This window comes from Vanellus vanellus, assembly GCF_965231255.1.
Source record: "Vanellus vanellus genome assembly, chromosome: 1".
Classification (NCBI taxonomy): Eukaryota; Metazoa; Chordata; class Aves; order Charadriiformes; family Charadriidae; genus Vanellus; species Vanellus vanellus.
In genome coordinates, this window is record NC_138905.1 from 211246509 (window position 1) to 211267167 (window position 20659).

General features: G+C 39.5%; 1 protein-coding gene across 1 annotated transcript in view; it reads left to right on the plus strand.

The window, feature by feature from the left end:
- SLC36A4 (solute carrier family 36 member 4) overlaps positions 1 to 18600 on the plus strand; it is a gene marked incomplete at its 5' end in the record, with an annotated part of 109621 nt that extends 91021 nt beyond the window's left edge. The window contains one exon of the mRNA XM_082490775.1: positions 18242 to 18600. Within this exon, the coding sequence (XP_082346901.1) occupies positions 18242 to 18549 (308 nt within the window). The 3' untranslated portion in view covers positions 18550 to 18600. The remainder of the gene's footprint in view (positions 1 to 18241) is intronic.
- Between the last annotated feature and the right edge of the window lie 2059 nt (positions 18601 to 20659).

Consider the following 20659-nt stretch of genomic DNA (forward strand, 5'->3'; position numbering starts at 1 on the left):
TTAATTTTCCTCTTTGCAGACAGGACATTTACGTAGCCAGTAGAGGCATGCTGTCTAATTAGTAAGTTGGAAGATGCCAAACATTGTCCTCTCCTGCTGAGGAGCAAGCTCAGTAAAGATAAACATTTTAGTTAAGGAGTAGTTCGATTTTGGGAAAAGGTAGGCACAAAAAATTCAACAAAACTAAGCAGTATTTGCTCAAATAAATTCCTCTGACTAATTATCAAAGAAGTCTATCGAGTACTCGATAGGGAGACTTATGATGTTACTTAATATACTTTTGAAAGTCATTCAGATGCAGTTTGAAGTTGTGTTCAGATACATGCTATAAGTAAGACCCATCAAGCACAACACTAAGCAAAGGAATGATTACGACTGGGGAGCAAAGTAATTCTACGAGGAAAGGAAACTGAAAATTATTGTCAATAACATTGAAAGTGTTTGTTTCCCGTCAGGAATATATGTAAAATATGGAGCAAAATGCTAAGAGCTGTTATTATCAGTCTTTGAGACCTATATACAGGAGCCACTTCTGCTTTGGAGTATTGCTTTCTGATGCAAACAAGGAAACAAGGCAAAAAGGGAACCATAACCCGGCTATTGTCTGTGGGATTTCGTTTCTCTTTGGATATGCTGTCCTCACCATAAGCTTTTAGAAGCAAATGATCTAACTGATGGAGCTAACTAATTAGTAAAATGTTTCAAGCAATGATGTGTATGTTTTAACGTCTTCACCACAGATGCAGCATATGGAAAAAAATTAACTACTGGGCAAGAATGAAATGCCCATATCTGGGTACAGTTTTGGTTTACAAATAGTTGACATTTTATTTTAATTTTCTAGTGCTCATTATTTTTCCTGTCTAACGGTAGACCAGCTAGATACTGTGGTCCTAGTAGAGGCAAACTGTGGTCCAGTGAATTTCCTGCTGTGGGCTCTGTCTATGCAGAGAGTTCTCTGGAGAATTGACACTTCTACGCATTACATGTGTGTGGCACTCTGGGTATCACTCAACCAACAAGGGGTATTTAGGTAAGATTTTATCCAAATTTAAGAGTGACAGGGAGTCAAAGTTATTGCGTTCCTTTAGCGGCACTACTTGGTAGAGAGCAAACTCTGCTTTCCCAGGGAAGGCGGGGGAGGTGCAGTCAGCATCTCCAGTTGACTGCAGTCTTGTGTGAGCTCGCGTAAAAATGAGTGAAAACTCTTCTTGCCCATCTGTATTGCTAGGTTAGCATGAGAGAACATTTAAAATTTGAATAGCGTAATACCATATTTAATGTATACTGAGTTAAAAAATTTCAGAAATTGATTGCGAGTCTCTTGAGCCCCAGCAGGACATCTGCTGCTAAGGTTGGGTTGCTCTTAGCAAGATGGTTACAACTAGCAGGAGGTCTTGAATGCAGACTTCTAATTAGAAAAGCCCTTTGTTTTTAAAATTGTTTCCTAATTTATAGATGGGGAAAAACATTTTTCCACATGCATAGATAGGTCTCAGTACAGAGAGCCAATTGTGCAGAGTTTTTCTTTCAAGATGCTAGGAGTGATAGGCAGATTGCAAGGAAGCCTTTTGAAGGCTGCAAAGGATCAAGGTGGCAAAAGTATTTCTTGAAAACATTTGAGAGATTTTTCACTGTATATTGAAAACAATTGGCAATAAAGAAATATTTAGGGCCGTCAAAGTATAACTTCTCTGCCAGTTTGTATACTGGCATCCTAGGGCTTCTTTTTCTTTTCGATAAAAGTGAGACGTTGCTTTGCTTTAATTAGTTTCTTAAAAAATTGCTTCATAGCTGGAATTAGTCACTCCAGGCACTCCAAGCACTCTTTGCTAGTGCTTCGAATAAGCCTAAAAGCTAAAATACTAATGATGCCTTAGTGTTATTCATGATTTGCGGCTTGATAAGCTGATCCTCACAACAGGCTTTCAAATGTCTGTCTTGTTTTATAAAGGATTGGGGAGGAATTGCTGGCTGCTTGGAGCTTGTCATGTCTTCTGAACTGCCATCGGTCAAAATTCACAATATTTAAAATTTTATTTTGCTTTGTTTCCTCTACGCTTACCATGTATAATGGGCTGCAAAGTTAACTTGAGGTCTTGAGATACAGATGGAACTGTATGAGAGTTAAATCCTTTGTGCCTTCATTATAATGACTTCACCAGCCTGCTGCAGCTTTAGGGCTTTGAAGATAGCTTGTTGTAATAAAGGTATACAGCCTTAAAATCTCGCAGCAAAATTAAGAAAAAAATGTGTAGCATACTTAAATGAATGACATCCTTGCAGTGTTTCATATTACTGTTTTATTTTCTTTTTATGTGATTTTCCTTTTCCTGCCTTACTGGAATATTGTAAATCACTCTGAAGAGGAAGATGCTTATGAATGGCTGTATGATCTGCTCATGTGGATATATTTTCTATAAATTCATGCTATAAACAGAAGGGATGGATAAGAACGTGTCCTTTACTCTTCTTCCTCATTGAAGGACTTTCTTTTTAATGCTATATTCTTGAGTGCTTTGTCTCATCCAAAACGAATCGCTTCTCTTGAGAGTGTATAAGATATGTTGTGATAACAAAAAGGAGGGATAAAACCTGAGCATTCTGTAGTACAAAAACTGTTCTTCATTTCATTTGTGATAGATCCTTCAAGGTCTTTGGGAGATGATCTCATAGACCTCACTGGGAGCAAGTCTGGAAGAGCAATCCAGTCTTGAATGTGTGCCTAATCTGTCCACATTCAGTGCAATTAAGGACTTTTTTTTTTTTTTGCTATACCTTTTTGCTTTTCATACAGTAACTGAAGTATTATTTTTATAAATAACTATAATCAATATTATATAGTTTATGCAAACCATAGAAAATACATTCTATAAAATAAAGTATTTTAGTAATTAAGTGTAACTATCCAATAAACATACTGGGTAATTCAGTCCATGGGGTACATGCTAAACTTTCATTTACACAACTACGGAGCATTACCACTGAGGTGTGGAGAGCTGCTGGTGGGACTGAGAGCGAAATTTTGACTTACTGTGTTTTCTGACCATGTTAACCATCCTCCACAGTGCTCTGTGGTGTTCAGCCATGCCTAACCTATAAAATACGATTTTCTGTGAGATTACATTCAAGATTGATCCAACCATCAGTTTTTATTTATCCCAAAAAGCAACAGTCTATACTGATCTACCTCACCATAAGCCCCTTTTACTTAAATCCACATCTACTGTAGTTTTTCTTCCTTTTACTTATGTTGGAAAATCCTTAGTCCCTTCTGATACAGTTTGATATTACCATTCTCCTGTATTTTCACAATTCCTTTTTCTTGTTTCTTTGATCACTTTTTCTTTAGAGGAAAACTAATGAGGACAAATTCTTCCCCATCTGATCTGTAAACAGCAGTATCATCGCCTCTAATTGACAAAATTTGTGGCAATTTTGTCTTCTTAATTATTCACTTGTTTTCTAAATTGGTTCTTATACTGACAATGGGTAGATCAATATTCTAACTCCATGGTTATAATTGCATCCTTAAATCAATATTTACAAAGCTCTTGGAAAGGAATAAACTGCAGCCTCAATTTAGGTTAATAGTAAAGCAGCACTCCATCATCCAGATCAATATTTTGGGAACTAAAAACAGTGTAAGATTTTTTCTATAGCCCACAAGGCTAATTTTGTTTAACAACAGTACTCTAAACTTGAATATTGGATATAAATATAGTCTCTTCCAGAGCTAATGGTGAAGTCATTGCACGAATTGTTTGACAGAAAGTTAGTGTTAAGCAATTTCAAGCATACTGTAATTCACTTTTTTCTTTCAATTTACACTATTTTTTGTAATATGAAGACCATAGACAGCAAGTGTACATAATAATTTCCACAAGAATATTCCAATAAATTTTAATTAGTGCAAGTATTTCTCTCAAAGTATAGAGACAGTATTGCATCCTCTGAAGATTATTTTTTTTTCTGTATTAAATGATCTTATTAAGCTGGCTAATTTTAGGCTTATCAGAAGTAAAATAAATCTTAGCAGTGATGCAACAATTATATTTACGTATTACCATTAGGAAAGGACAAAAGTGTTAACAGTCATGCAAAAAGGACATTATTTGAGAGGTGTTAGTGGAAGAGAAAGATGAATATATGATTGCTGGCAATCAAAGTAGTTTTATGTAAAACCGATCTTGCCAGATAAATCATATTATCGTCATCACGTAGGAAGTGCTAATTGAAAGAGAAGCATGGTGGTTTTCAGGGACTGTCTGAATTGGCTTGTATTCTGCAGGGGGATGGGTTTTTCTCATAAAGCCTTTTCTCCTGCAATACTGAACCACAGGAGTTTTTCCTAATTTCAAGGGAGAATGTTCTCTGAAAGCTGTATCTAATATGAGCCCACGCTGAAACAGGTAAATTAAAGCCAATGCCTGTGTTCTGTGTCTCCTTTCACATGTCCTTTTATGTTGACATTGAACTTTGGGGTAATGGAGTAGTTTATAGCATGAAAAAGAAAATCCTTTTATCTTTATCATTTAACTGTCCTGCTAAGTAAGAACATAATACCTAATTTAAATTAAAGTTTATTTAATTACTTTTATCTGAAATCTTACCTTTTTTAGATACTTTTTTTTGAGAATTAAAGAGGGATTGAGCTTAAACATTAACTCAACGGTAACTGTTGGGGAAAAAGAAGTTGTTGTTTTTTTTTCCTGTGGAAAGTTAGATAATGATTAGAGAAAGAGCTGTAGGATAGACATCAGTGCCGTGCTTCACACTCATCTCAGATGAGCTATAACTGGAAGCATACACTTGACTTGCCAGGTTTCTGCATCTTTATTTGGAATGCCACCAGCAGGCACCATTTTTACTTTGGGAAACTGATACTTTCAAGGATGTTGGCAACTGCCAAGGATGTTGTAATGCCTGCTAGTTAAAAAATTGCATTATAGTACAGTAATGTCTTGTGCTTGATATTTAGTATTGCTTTTTATCCTGTGGGTTTCCATACTGCTCTCTAAAGTATATTTACACGTAATCGTTTCACTCTCCACTTAAAAGTGTTACCAAAGGATTATCATAGAGTTTGGTATAGGAAGAAAACAGTGTCTAAAACAGAATGCAAAACATTTGAGGAGAGCCAAGAAAAGGTGTCTGATCGTGTAACACCAGCTCACTTCTTTATTTACCATTTATCGTGTGGGCACATGGACAATCAAGAGCAATGCTCTTTGATATCAGAGTTCAGGCATAAGTATTATTAAAGCTCTAACAGCTACTGCAATGATACTAAGGTTTATTATTTTCATATTGTTTTTATCTATCACTGTCAAAGTGCCTTACAAAGGAACTCACTGTTATTGTTGCCGTCTTGCAGATAAGGAAGCCGAGGCATGGGGAGGGGAAGCGATATGCCTAAAGTTACTAAACAGACCAGTGTGAGCGAAACATGCCGAAAACAGGTTTCCTATGCATGGATTAAACGCTTTATTTCTGAGGATATAATGCCTTCCCTTTGCTTATGGAGATACAAAATTTCAGGACCTACAATCCCAAACCATTACAATCATGGGGGATTTGCATGCTCTTTGAGAGATTGTCTTGTTCTGGTACTTTCAGAGTGTTGAAAATCACTTTTGTTGACTGTTTCTTCAGACCACCTGCACTGCTTGTCTCCTGATAAACTGCAAAAACTTTAATTTTCCAGTCTGTACTCCACCCAGACACTTTCTGCTTCTTTGCTGTCTTTCCTTCTCGGATAAATGCTTGTTTCTGAGCAACCTATGTCCTGTGACTACATCCGATGCAGATCCATCAAATCACTGGCTCTTACGAGTACTGTTTTTAACAGAAAATTTCTTGAGGTGGAAACTTCTTGATGGTTTATGTTGACTGTTATAGGGCAGGAAACCACACTACTTCATTCTTAAGTAAAAAGCTGATTTGAAATGTAACTTTAAGTTTGCTAAACTTGGGAATGGTAGAACACATTCATTTCAGAAAACTGCCTCCTCAGATGTTATAATGAGGCTATTATAGCTATATCATTTGTATTTTGACAACACACACAGGTTTTTAAGTGTTTTCTTTCCTTTAGACATGTTGAAATGGAACTATGTTTTAAAAACATTGCAGACAAACTGAGAATTCCTCTGGCAAAACTTCAGTGAATCAGCAATTTAGGGATCTTTAAAAAAAACCAAACCCCCAAACCATAGCTTGAATACTCTTATGAATCAAGAGTAAAATTAAATTTTGACAAACTTCTTTGGGTGATTTAATTGACAGTATTATGTTTAGAAAAAAAGAATTGAAAGGTAATTTTGCAGGTCAAAACTATAAACTCAGTGTGGGACACTCAAAGTGGGAATTAAACCTCAGCTCCTTGAGGAGAGCATCAAACCTGAGTCCCTCTATTCCTGTGTAGCAGCTGTAAGCATTTGGTTATTATTTCCCCTCTCCCATCAAGTTGAAAAGATGATAGTGAGTTCTTTGAAAATTATAGCTAAAGGATATTATATGTCATCTACTTGGATTTGTGCAAAGCGTTTGACACTGTCCCATACGATATCCTGGTCTCTAAATTGAGGAGACATGGATTCGACAAATGGACCACTCGGTGGATAAAGAACTGGCTGGACGGTCGCACTCAAAGAGTTGCGGTCAATGGCTTGATGTCCAAGTGGAGAGCAGTGACAAGTGGCGTTCCTCAGGGGTTGGTACTGGGGCCTGTACTGTTCAACATCTTTATTGGTGACATGGACAGTGGGGTCGAGTGCACCCTCAGCAAGTTTGCCCATGATACCAAGCTGTTTGGCGAGGTAGACATGCTGGGGGGGAGGGATGCCATCCAGAGGGACCTGGACAGGCTGGAGAGGTGGGCCCAAGCCAACCTCATGCAGTTCAACAAGGCCAAGTGCAAGGTCCTACATCTGGGTCGGGGCAATCGCAAGCACAAATACAGGCTCGGTGGAGAATGGCTGGAGAGCAGCCCTGAGGAGAAGGACCTGGGGGTGCTGATTGACGAAAAGCTCAACATGAGCCAGCAGCGTGCGATCGCAGCCCAGAAGGCCAACCGTATCCTGCGCTGCATCAAAAGAAGTGTGGCCAGCAGGTCACAGGAGGTGATTCTGCCCCTCTACTCCACTCTCCTGAGACCCCACCTGGAGTACTGCATCCAGCTCTGGAGCCCCCAACATAAGAAGGACATGGACCTGCTGGAATGTGTCCAGAGGAGGGCCACGAGGATGATGCGAGGGCTGGAGTACCTCTGCTATGAGGAGAGGCTGAAAGAGTTCAGCCTGTTCAGCCTGGAGAAGAGAAGGCTCTGGGGAGATCTTATTGCGGCCTTCCAGTACCTAAAGGGGTCCTACAGGAGAGCTGGGGAAGGACTTTTTCCTAGGACATGAAGTGATAGGACGAGGGGGAATGGCTTTAAACTGGAAGAGGGCAGGTTCAGATTGAACATTAGGAAGAAGTTTTTCACTGTGAGGGTGGTCAGGCACTGGCCCAGGTTGGCCAGAGAGGTTGTTGAGGTCCCATCCCTGGAGGTGTTCAAGGCCAGGCTGGATGTGGCCTTGGGCAATCTGGTCTAGTGGGAGGTGTCCCTGCCTATGGCAGTGGGGTTGGAACTCGATGGTCTTCAAGGTCTTTTCCAACCTAAACCATTCTATGATTCTATATAGTGGTACAAGCTTATGATGTGCAGTCAGGTATTTATTTTGGGTATTGATTTACTTTGGTCACAAAAAATTAAGAATGTGTGCTAAGAAGGGTGAACCCTTCTCTTGAGTGTGCAAAGTGTACAGGGGGTGTTTCCAGACATCTGGCAGAGTGACCCGTGCAGTAAGAGTGACCAGCCTGCAGCGAGCCCAGCTGACATGACTGGGGGAGAGGACAATGCTTCCGGCCCACGCTGTGCGTGAATTTCCCCCTGCTGAGCTGTGGGCAGCGATGCCTTTGGCAGTCGGGTTTTCCTACACGATGAAGCAAGCTGCTCTCTCTGAACTTCACTTTGCGAGGTGAAATGCCAAGATATTAAGATTAAAAACATCTGCAGGTGACTATTTTTTGATGGATTGGGACTGCAGGCCATAATTCAACACTTAATCTGCCTAAGACTGTCAACACAGGGAGCTGAACCTCAACTAGCTACTGCACCTGATTCTCTCTGGGAAGCCAAGGCGCTCGGCAGCTTCTTTTTCTGTATCATCAATCAACACAGCAGGCTTTAACTAACTCATGCCTGTGACACCAGCTGTTGCAAAGCATTATTTTGGAAATGCATTGGTCATCCCACTGCAGTGGGATTGTTGTCTTTTTATGGGCATTATTTTTTAATTTACTTTTGATATGTTGCAGTAAACTCACAGGTTATTTATTAACATGTCAGTAATAATATAGTACATACCATATGCAATAGGTACTGATCTTACCAAAAAGCTCTGCATTTTCACTGCCCAAAATAAGCAGGCCAATTCAGATATTTAAAAACTGCATGAGAATCCAAGAATTTGCTTTATTTAGCTTTTTATTTAATTTTTTTATTTAAATTTTATTAACTTTTAACATTGTGTGAAATCAGGGTGGCTCCCCATTTGAAAGTGGCTAAAATTTCTCTGGGGACTAAAGTATTTGGTTTGTAAGATACTTATCACTGCTATTATTTAAATAATAAGACGTATCCATTTTATTTAAGAAATAAAAAACCCTGTGAAGTATCACTGCTAAAATACCAATTTAAATCCAGCTTTGAATCACAATTAAAAATCAATGATTTTAATTAATTTGGACTTAAATGCGATGTCAGCCCACGTTCAGCACCGTTACTTTGTGCTATGGGGATATTTTTGTGAGAAATTAGTATTTTAGGGAGTGCATTATCATTTTTTACATTTAAAGAACATCATTCATGTCATCTTAAGTGGTCATTTAATGTTTTTACAGTTACAGGAAGCTTTTACTTTCCCTACTAGTTGTAGGATTTTTACCAGCCTCCAGGTAGAGTACGACCCATTAACCACTGTTCTTTTGTCCAGTAAGATTTTACCCATCTGATTTCCCTCTATCCGGATACAAGAATATTGTCAGAGACAGCGTCAAAGACCTTTCTAAAGTTAAGTTAAACAACATCTACTGCTCTCCCCTCGTACGTAAATTCAGTCATTGTATTGGAGAAAGCAATCAGGATGGTCAGACATGATTTACCCTAGATAAATCCATTTTCTGTGCCCAGACACCTTTTTCTCTTTTGTGTGCCCAGGAACGTGCTGCAAGATGACTTGCTCCATGATTTTTCCAGGGACTAAGGTGAACCTGGCTTGCCTGTATTTCCCTGGATTATTCTTTTGACCTTTCTTCATGACATTTACTTTCTCCCAGTCACCGGGGATCGCCATTACTTTTCAAAGACAATATAGAGTGGTGCTAGAAGGATGTTGGCCAGTTCTCTTCAGCACTCTTAGATGCAACCTGTCATGTCCTGTAGAAGGTTATGGTTTGACTTCTCTTAAGTAATCCCTGATTCAATCCTCATCTACTGGTGGTAGTTCTCATTGAGCTCTTTCACTGATCACAGGGGCTGAGAGACCAACTGAGGCAAAGGCAACACTGAGTACCTCAGCCTTACCTGCGTGTACTCTCACTAAATCCCACACCCCATTCAGCAGCAGGCTCACACTCTCCTCCTTCAGCCTTTTTATTACCAGTGTGGTTGTAAAAGCTCTTCTTATTGCCCTTGGCATCCCTTGAACGTCTCGGCTTCAGATAAACTTTGGCTTTCCTGAGAGCATCCAGACATGTCCATGTGATGTTTCTAAATTTCTCCTTTGTAGCACGTCCCTGCTTCCCTCTCCTCTGTACTGCCTTTTTAGGTTAGAGTTCTGTCACGAGTTCCCTCCTTAGGGAAGCTGGTCTGATACATCTTCATGTTTGGAAATTTTGCAAATTAATGCATTCCTGCTAATGGAAGCTGTAGCGCATAGAACACCCCCAAACACAGGTTAGAGACGCTTAGCTCAGAAGTTTTATTACTGTTATCCAGAACAGAATCTCCTTGTTCTATAATTTATTTAATACCTGGGGAGAGGAAAGGGAGATCTATCTTAATCTATTATTAAATAAATTTTGTAGTCCTTAGATGGTAATTAGAGAAAATAAATTATCTGGCACAGCTATTATGATTTTTGGCATCCTGATGGATTCTATTCTGACACAAGGATTCCACAGTAATGTATATATTTTTTGTCATCTTAATCAGCTATTCCTTTAATCATCTTTAATAAAGAAATATAAAATTTGATGATGAAATAGGATGAGAAGCCTGACAGATAAAGGTCAGTAATTTTAACTATTCCTAAAGGTGTCTTTGGCAATGTTCCCTCTTCTTATGTACATGCTTAGTATTTATGGAACAAAGTATAGTAGCTTAAGATTAAAGCTAAGTACGGTCAGTTTGATCTTAATTACATCATTTTTTGTTTACTGTGTAGTAACCAAAAGGTATATAATGAAATTTTTATTTTCAAGAGTGAAAGCAAGGCAAACTGTTTTTTGTATAAAATGATTTTACCTTCTTATTGCCTGGGTCTTGCTTTTGGCATGAGATGGCAAAGTAGCTGTGGATCACTGCTGCCTTTTCTGTAGCACAGCTTGTTATACATAGTGCGTCCAAGAGAAAGACTGGGGAGTATGGGGTCATCATGGTGAGTGGAGGGGAATAAGACTTTCCAGCAGCATGAGAAGCAGCCCAGCTGGCTCTCCACGGCTTAGCCGCTGCTCTCAACTCTTTTCTTCAGCTCTGCTCCCTGGAGCAAAAATGGTCTTGTCCTTGGATGAGCAAACATTAATTTTTGCTTGTGCTGTTGGGAGCCCTTCAGCTGTCTCAAGAGTCGCAATTTATTTTAGGACACTGAGACAAAGGGGACAGAATTTTAATTGCAGACTCATTTTTGATGGGTCCATAGAATCAGATGTCTGAAGGGGAGTGAGTGGCTGTGGGAACCGCGTCAGTACTGTAATGGTATAGGATCATCCATTTAGATCTCAATATTAACGAGTCTTTTGCATGCTTTACATTCATTTGTTGAATCTAGCTGCCTACAGCAGTTGTTTACATTATTTCACTGAATTATGTTTAAAAAGATTTATATGATAAAGTATCCTAGCAAAGCTCAAATAAATTTACTGCAGAGATGAATATGTGTAGCGTTTCGAACGCAACAGCCTAACCAGATGTCATCTTTAAGCCCATGCAATGTACGTAATTAAATGGCAAAATATATTTGCACATAATCCAGCGTGTGCTGTGCCAAGCACCTGTGCTTGCTGGTTTATGAAGAGCTGGTTTTATGAGGAGATTCCTTAGTGTCTCGCTGCCTGGTTTCCTTTACGTGTTGCTATCCAAGCTGGGTACCGACTAAAAAGACATTAATTTTGAAGATCTGATGGGGGGCAGACAGGAGAGGGTGAGATAGCCAAGCCACTTAACTACCACTTTGACATTTGACTAGGAGTGGACAAGTCACTCCGAGTGGTCCTGAGGACTTGAGTGGTGAGAAGAATTGCCTTATAGCCACACTGCTGCTGCTCTACCCCTGTCCCTGTAAATCTATCCCTGCTCACTCAGCGTCCTCCTGCATGGGATTGTTGTGACACTGAATTCTGCTTAAAATCATAGAATCATAGAAAGGTCAGAGTTGGAAGGGATCTTAAAGATCATCTGGTTCCAACCCCCTTGCCATGGCCAGGGACACCTCCCACCAGCCCAGGTTGCTCAAAGTCCCGTCTAACCTGGCCTTGAACACCTCCAGGAATGGGGCATCCACAACTTCTCTGGGCAACCTGTGCCAGTGTCTCACCACCCTCAGAGTGAAAAAATTCTTCCTAATAGCTAATCTAAATCTACCCTCTTCCAGTCTGACACCACTACCATTTGTCCTGTCACTATATGCCCTTGTATAAAGTCCCTCTCCAACTTTCTTGTAGGCACCTTTCAGATACTGGAGAGCTGCTATAAGGTCTCCCTGGAGCCTTCTCTTCTCTAGGTTGAACAACCCCAACTCTCAGCCTGTCTTCAGAGGAGAAATGCTCCAGCCCTCTGATTATTTTCGTGGCCCTCCTCTGGAACCCCTCCAACAGGTTGTTGTCCTTCTTATCTTTAGGGCTCCAGAGCTGGATGCAGTACTCCAGGTGGGATCTCATGAGAGCGGAGTAGAGAGGAAGAATCACGTCCCTCGACCTGCTGGCCACGCTTCTTTTGATGCAGCCCAGCATGTGGTTGGCCTTTTGGGCTGTGAGCGCACATTGCTGGCTCATGTTGGCAATGGGCACAGATCCTGGAAACTGACATCTGAACGAAATACTCTGCCTGAATTTGGGTGTTGTATAAAGCTCAGGCAACTAGAGGGGAAAGATTTTTATTAGTGGAGCATGGGGAGAATGCTGTCCTGGAGAGGGGCTCTTGTACCAGTGGTATGTGCCAATCCTTAGCCCTGGTTGTAGGTATTTTAGGTAGTCTGGTAATAAAACTGGACTCAATGCCCTAGTAAATCGCTGTTTGGTCTGATGTCATTCTCTGTGCATATTTCTGCATAAGGAATAAAAAGAATATAAATATAAAACCTTCTGTAAACAGCTTTGAAATCTCTGATGCAAAGTGCTGTAAAAAATTAATTTACTTGTGCATCTTTGAGAAAGTGATGAGGAGGGCCCCGAGGAAGGGACGGATCTGCCCGTTCTCCAAACAGGTTATTAGAGCTCTGCTGTGTGTTGGGACAGTGTCCTTGATTACCTCTCATGGTGAAGGGTAAGGATATTTAAACTGTCTTCTCCTGTATGAGTATAGTCTTTCCTACTAACATAGGACAAAGCGATCATAAAGAGTGAGTTGTAGTGTGAGGGCAAATGATGTGAAGTACTTTCTGCCTCTGCATGCTGTATGTTGCAGGAAGATAGTGATGAAAGAGTTTTTCATTCCAAAGGGAATAAAGCCAAACCATATGATGTGTGTGGTTGTCCTGCCTGCAAGCTGTATCTCTTTTTCTCTCCAATGTGAAAGTAGAATTTGTCACCTTGTAGTGTAACTGCGATTTTTCTTCTACTTTGTTCCTTTTTCTGTTTGGTTTTGTTATATCCGTCAATATGTAGATTTCTTTCTACCTGTGTGCAAAGCCCTGTAAATTATTTGCAAGTGCTCCTAAGTGATTATTTGCATTAGTTTGTCTTCAGATTAGCAACAGGTTTTACTTGGTCTCATATTTCTTTGTACATGTGTATCAAAACATGGCTTCGTTTCCTCTGTGAAACTCAGGGAAAGCATTTTTTTGTTATTTATTTAGATGACCCACTTTTTCTTGAAATACTAAGTTCTGTTAGATTCTGTCATTTATTTTTAAAATGTGAATTGTTTTAATTGTGATGTAGTATGCTACTGTTTTATAAAAGAGGGATATATGATTTATTGTGGTTCTCTGAATAAGTCTGTAGTGTCCTGATGTTCGAGAGGTAGCACGCACTGGTTTGCCTGCCATCAAGCCAAGACGGAAGCTATAACTCACGTACAGAGCATGGAAATGCATTCGTACAAAAAAACGCAACACGGATTCTCTGGTCAAATGACCACTTGAGAAGATGTAGATATCCTGACTCGTAAGTTGTCCAGCTTGCAGATGTAAACTCCTCTCAGCCAACCCTGCTGAGCTTCCTGGGGTAGTCCGTAGCAGATAAGTGGGTTTCTGTTCTCTTAGGAGGTAAAGGAAAAAACCTCAGGCAATGTGGAGGGCGGTGTTGCAGAAAAGGAAGAGTGAGTTGGAAGGAAATAGGAAGGTGCTGCATTAGGGAAGGGGATCCAGGAAACAATGCAGTAGGAGGAAGGGAAGACGGGGATGCCAGTTGACCGGCTGAGCGCTACTGCAGGGAGAAAAGATGGACAGAGAGCACAGCCTGGGATGTTAGAATAGGAAGGAGGATTCAGACTGGTATTGTGAAGTGTCATTTTGCCTACAGCCAGAGTTCTTTGGCAAACATTTAGTTGTAGGCATTTTTTCTTCCTGGAAGGGACTCTGTGGCATTGTAGGCATCTGTCTGTTAAAAATAGTTTTGTTTTGTGCTTTTGGAAAGTTGTATGTATGTCAGACACCCATCTTTAATACACCAATGCCCCAGGCTTCTGATATGGTCCTGGAAAAGTGGTACAAAAAATAGAGTAAGTTTGGGGTGTGCTGACCTGCCAGAACAGGGGCCTCTTCAGCACTATTACTGCCTTTGAAGAACGTTGGTTGTGTGTCACTTGAGATAATTATTTTGCTCTTCATCTGTATGAAGTTACCACTTCCTAGTAATATCCAATATTTCTCATGCTTAAGAAGCCCTCAGTCTTTTTGACTATGTATATTTATAAAAACCACTGTTAGGACAATTTGCTTGTGCCATACTACTGATCTGGCAACATATGTATTACCTCTTTTCTTCAGATGCACATGTATAATTACTGCTGACCCGGTTTTTGTCAGAAGTATGGTTGAATACTTAGATAAAATCTAAAATCTGGTACTATCTGAAAAGTAATGAATTTAGTAAATAAATATTAAACTGCTTTATTATTAGGCTAAAGGAAAAATTAGTAGACGTTATCATTATTATTAGCCTTTTAAATTTCAAAATTGCTGTCTGGCTTTCCTGCTAGAAATGTGGAAAAAAGGCTTTTAAAGTGAACTGTATCATCAAAATCTCCTAGTGAATTCATAATACTTTTTGCTTTTGATCTGTGTATGGACAGGACCAAAATTATAATTCAGTCTTTACTTATATCCATAGATTTTAATTATAGCAGTGCCTGTCTTGCTCAAGGATTTAGCATGGCATATGCATTACTTTTTCGTAGACATAAAGTAGCTCAGTATTTGATTACTAGAGGGAGTATTGGAATATGGTAATCGCGTATTTGACTTCATATACAGTTGTAATGCACTTAGGTTGGGTAGTAGCAAAAATGACAAAACTTTTTTTTTCCCCCAGCAATCTCACTGAGATTACCTCAGCAAGTCTGGCTAGTAGCGTGCTGATCCTGTAACAAGGAGAGAAAGTTGTAAAAGAAGCAGCAATAAAAAATAAGCAGAGTAAAATTCAGGGTATCTTTTCACTGGGATGATACGTCCCTTAAGAAAGTAAACATATGACTATAGTATTCTTCCCCCAGAAAAGCCCAACTGACACAACCAGATGACTCTGTGGCTGAGACTGGCTGGAGAATCCATTATTACTAGTTTTTGAGATTAGGCTGTAGAGTTTAAGGTAGAATTAATATGTTGCGATCTCTTGTTATCTCTGTGGGACACTTTGTTCATATGGCTTATGCTCTTTCATTAGAGCCTGAAGACAATTGGCCAATAAATATGTCTCGTATTGGTACTGTAGGACTTTTTTTTTTTTTTTTCAGTTGGGATTCTCAGAGCTTCCGAGCTAGAAAGTTTCATGACTGTTAGTGAAAGTTCACAATTTCTTCTTGACTCTGTATTTTAAAACCTATGTGTGGCTGGGAAAATCAGTCTCTGCCTGTAGGAATGCCCTTTGTTTACTTCTCCTGGAAGCCCTTTCTTAACTCTTGAGGACATTTTTTTGGTAGATAATAAACACGAGTTGTATATCTCTTGGTTTATTAGAGGATAAATAATACAGTAATTAAAACCTTGAAACGCATTTCCAAACTTCATCTAGCAGTAATACCCAGATTCATACAAATTCATATGAGCCAGACAGATTTTTCAGGTGATCCAAACCAACACACAGCATTTTGCTTTTCTGTAACCTGAAGCAATTAACAAACTGTAGTCTCGTTTTCTTTCCAGTTGAAAAAAGTATTACATTATTTGTAATAAACCAAAACTTTTCAACCAGAACTGTGAACTATAGATTAATGACTACCTTCTAAATTCTGGACATATGTAGAATTGAAAGAGTTCTATTACAGAAGTTGAAAATCTATATTTAATGAGTACATCCACTACATCTATTAAACTGGCAAGATAACAAATGTGCAGCCCTCTCTTTTGCTTCAGAAGAACACATTCAACATAGTCATTAGCTGAGAATTTTACCAGTCATTGCAAATATACTTCAGTTGCACTTTTCAATTACATATGAACTGTGCATTGCTGTAGAAGTATCAAGCGTGATTGCCAGTCAGTCTGCTCTGAGCACTCATCCGATATTTTTTGGGCACTCGCTGTGCCTACTTACATGGTTTGAGGGGAGTTATGGCCACAAAAGCTGTAGAGGAGGGTACTTTGTGACTTATTAACTTTGGCACAATTTCTTTCTCATTTCTTTCAGCTTTATCCTAGATAATGTGCAAAGATGTGACATTTCCAGTCTTTATATGTCATATTCATACAATGGAAGAAACTGTTTGGCATTGAGTGGGTCCATCCTAACAGTGGGATAAAAAACTTGCCTCATCTATTTTTGAGTGTCAGGGTATTTCTAAGGTTTCCTGAAGGACACCTCTGTCTCTGCCCAAGTTTCCTTTGGCCACGTGGTGCCTCTCTTATCTCTGTAGAATCACAAAGTGTTAATAAACTACAGACATGACAAGCAAGACCAAGTTAATTGAATTTTCTTGGCAGATCTGTGCATGATATGGTTCTTTCAAAAAGGATGGGCTGGATAATCCTTTATCCCTCTATGGGCTCATACCTTCTTACCTCCTTTTTACGTGTGATCTCTGTATTTAGGAGTTTTATTAAAATGTGTAGCAAACGGTTACCTGGTAGCAGCAGATAACTGTTGTTTTCTGCACGTGAATTTTGAGTGTATTTGCCAATACAATTTTCCCCAAGTTAGATATTCTCAATGGAGAGCATCAGCCCTGACAGAATTTGGGTACGTTGCCTTTCTGAATCAGAAGCTGTCAAAATTTGAGGCAGCCGGTGGCATTCTCCCACAGCAGAGATGCTCTACAAATAGAAAGCTCATCTTGAGAAACTGTAAAGCTGATAATCACCTTCTGGTTTTCGTCCTCATGTCTTATGTGAGGATTTCCTTCCTGCTTGTTCCATTTGTTTATTGCCATAAACATCCTCTACATAATATATGGTTGGTGGAAGAGTTGCTCTAAAGCCAAACATCCTTTTATTATGGCTTAATAGTTAAGAAGGGAGGTATGGAAGGACCAAATCATTTTATGTGGTATTTTTGATTTGCTAGTGGCTTTTACACCAGTTTTCCCCATTCGTGTTCTTCCTGATTGCTTCCTTGTCCCAGTGAGATGTGATAGAAGATGGTGACCAGGCAGACGCTGTGGATGTTTACGCTAATGTCTGACAGCTAGAAAGCGATATATTCATGGAAGGGAAAAAAGACAGACATTTCCACTGTTTTCTAATACAGGACTGAAAACGTTATGTGGCAACTGGTGTATCTGAGTTAATACTGGGGTACCTTGCCTCTGCTTGCCAGCCAAAGGGGTTAAAACCAGCAGTGCTTCTGGTCCAACAGAGTGGATTCTGTTTCTGTGAGTGGTGTAGATTCAGGAGGTGAGACTGGCTGTGCTGTGCTAAAGGGCTTAGTGGATCTTGTGTTCAGACTTGTCTCTTGGCAGAGCTAAGTTCTCGTTTCGTTAACTGGGCAGCTGTTATAGTGATATTTTACAAATTGAATGCAATTGTATAGACGAAGATTTTTCAAGAGGCGAGTTTGTAGGTAAAAATGACTTAAATGATTGTGAGACTGCCAGGTGGCCAGTGGGTTTGGTTCCTGCTGTATAATTTTATGTCACTTTTAGATTATTAGTAATATATAGTAATTAATAGCAATATATTTTTTCCCACTATCTCCTGGGCAGTCTGCAACAGCACCTTCCCCTACTCTTCCTGGACTTTATTCTTTTGTCTTAAAAACCCAGCAACAACCAAAAAAGTAAAAAGTCTGCGTACAATTTCACATTTCTCATTTCTCTATGATTTGCAGGCCAAATTTATTTACCCTGTAAGTACAAGAAAACTTTAACTTGAAGCTCTTCCAGCTCGTGCAGAAATTCAGAACTGGAACTGAGTATCTCACACGAGCATGAAGTTGTATCTTACGAGTACTTTCATTAATCTATAATACCCCACTTGTAGCTGAAAAAATAGTGAATGACAGAACTTTTTAAAATGCATGAACTGCTAGGTTATATGTTTATCACAGTTTTGGTTTTCATGAGCGTGTTGAATCTGAAGCCACTATTACTCTTCTTGTGTTTTAGGTGCTGTAGCAGTTTTGATCCCTCGCCTAGACCTGGTGATTTCTTTCGTTGGAGCCGTCAGCAGCAGCACTCTGGCACTGATTCTGCCGCCTCTGGTTGAAATCCTCACTTTCTACAAGGAAAACTTAAGTTTATGGACAATATTTAAAGACGTTTTTATAGCTGTCATTGGAGTTGTTGGATTTTTAACAGGGACGTATGTGACAGTTGAAGAAATCATTTATCCTGCAGCCACAGTTCTAGCTAACGCAACAGAGGGCATCTCTGTGGATTTAAATGCTACAAACTTGGTGGTTGGTTTAAAGTAATAACTAGGCACTGTGAACTATTTTGTTCCTTAACAAGAAATCCTAGATGGATGGCAGACCTACATGTGGGACAAATTCCATTTCCAAATGAATTTTTGAAAAATAGCATGCAGCCCTTTCTCACTCTGTTGTTTGTTCTTTCCTTCGTTCCTTCCCATCAACCTGAATTAACTCCTTTGCTCTCAACCTCTGCTCATCTAGTGAAAAACTGAATATTGGAAGGAAATATGATTTTAGGCTACTTGCAAGAAAAAAAGATGACTTTTTATAAGGAAGTCAATATGCCTTCCTCCTCAGAAGAGGTGGAAGTCAATCCATTCATAATATCTAGGCACCAAGTGTAGGCACTACTGTTTTCACCCCAGCTCTGTTGTAAGGGTTGGGGTGGGTGCTCAGTGAGGCAGAGACCTTCTCTTGGCTGTCTCTGAAGGGGTGAATCGCAGCCCAGTGAACCAGAGACGCTGTTATTTTAGAAAAGAGCAGCTGTGTTTTTCATTTCCATTCTGGGGACTTAGATGTTTGCCATGGAGAAGTTTTTGGGTAGTTGCAGTTCCCTGGCTCTGGTTCCTGGGAGCCGCTATGTCTGGAATTAGAGTGCGCTGTGCAGAATGACTGTGAATTTTGTTCAGTCTTTTCGCATTGGCTCCAAGGGGGAATTTTCAAGCGATTGGAAGCCCACCCTGATTAGGATAGCTGACCACTGCCGGTGGTTGGTTACGTGACAGTAAGCATAAGGGCATTTTTTTTCGTGCCAACTATCTTAACATTTAGGCTAAAGAATGGACAAGACTCTAAGGTGAGGTTTAGAGGTAAAGGCTGGATCTTTCATTACAGTGAAAGATAGGAGTGTTCCTGCCCTCCTTACATGATCTGTTACGCTATGTTCCTGTACCATGAGCTGTTCAGCACGGCCAGACCCCTGCTCCAGCGAAATGGCAACTGTGGTGCTCAGTAGAGCTATGGACTGTCCAGAGCAGCTTAACGATTCATGATGTTAATTTCTGTATGAGAAAGGAAAGGATGAGACGCTACTTTCTAGAATGGAGCTTGTGCCATACTTTCACACGTATAAGCTGTGGGTTATTTGTGAAAGAATTTGTGATTTCACAGCACTGTGAGCTGGGGGGCACGGGGGATGTCTGCTTTGAAGCTCTTTCTCCCTCCAGCACACCGCCTGTCTACACGTTGTCTGAAGATGTGCGCTGTCTCAGGACTTGCTTTTGACTACTGGTACTTTGTAGAGAGGTACAGCTTATATGGGACGTAGGGCATACATGTGAAGAGATGATATTTTTTTAGAAAGTAATTATATATCCCTTTTGGATTTTGAATCAAAAGTTACAGGATGTTGTTTATCAGAGCAATATTACTTTCTTTAATGATAGGAAAACACTCAACTCCACACATGATAAGTCATTTATTTTTGTACATTTTGGTAACTGCTGTCCTGACCCATTTTTTACACCATTTCTTTATCCTTGATTTCAACTATACAAATGTATTAAATGCTGTAATTTTTTTTAACCTGTTACTAGAAGTCTGTAGACTGCCTATCTATATTTCTATTGGAACATATTGTAATTATTTTTGCATTCTTATGCTCTGCCTTAAATAGGATCTAACATGCCCTCTACTGATTTTTGTTTCTTTTGTCCATTTTGGAAGAAAAAAAGAACAAGTTGATAAGTTGGTAACTGGGTAGAAATGAGTTGTGTTGAGCAAGCCTGTGCGCCGAGTCCCCAGCCAGAATCCGGGTTTTCAGGGTTCATATTTGACTTTCTGGCTCACATTTCATAGATGACTTTCACTCCAAATGCTAAAGCTATATTTTTGGTCTTGTTTTCTAAAAACATTCTATATTTTGTACAATAATAGAACTGTATTTATCATATGCATTCCTGTTATGACGAAACTCCTTTTTCTAAGGAATATTTTTAATTATAACCTTCCCCCAAGAAATATGATATGCCAAAACCTCTCTAATGTATTCATACAAATTAAGATAGAAATATATGTAATATTTTGCTTGCCTTCAGTATATTCCTCAGCAATCTACCATTTGGCATTACAGTGCTAGAGGAATATACTGTTAGATATGTCTGTATTTATA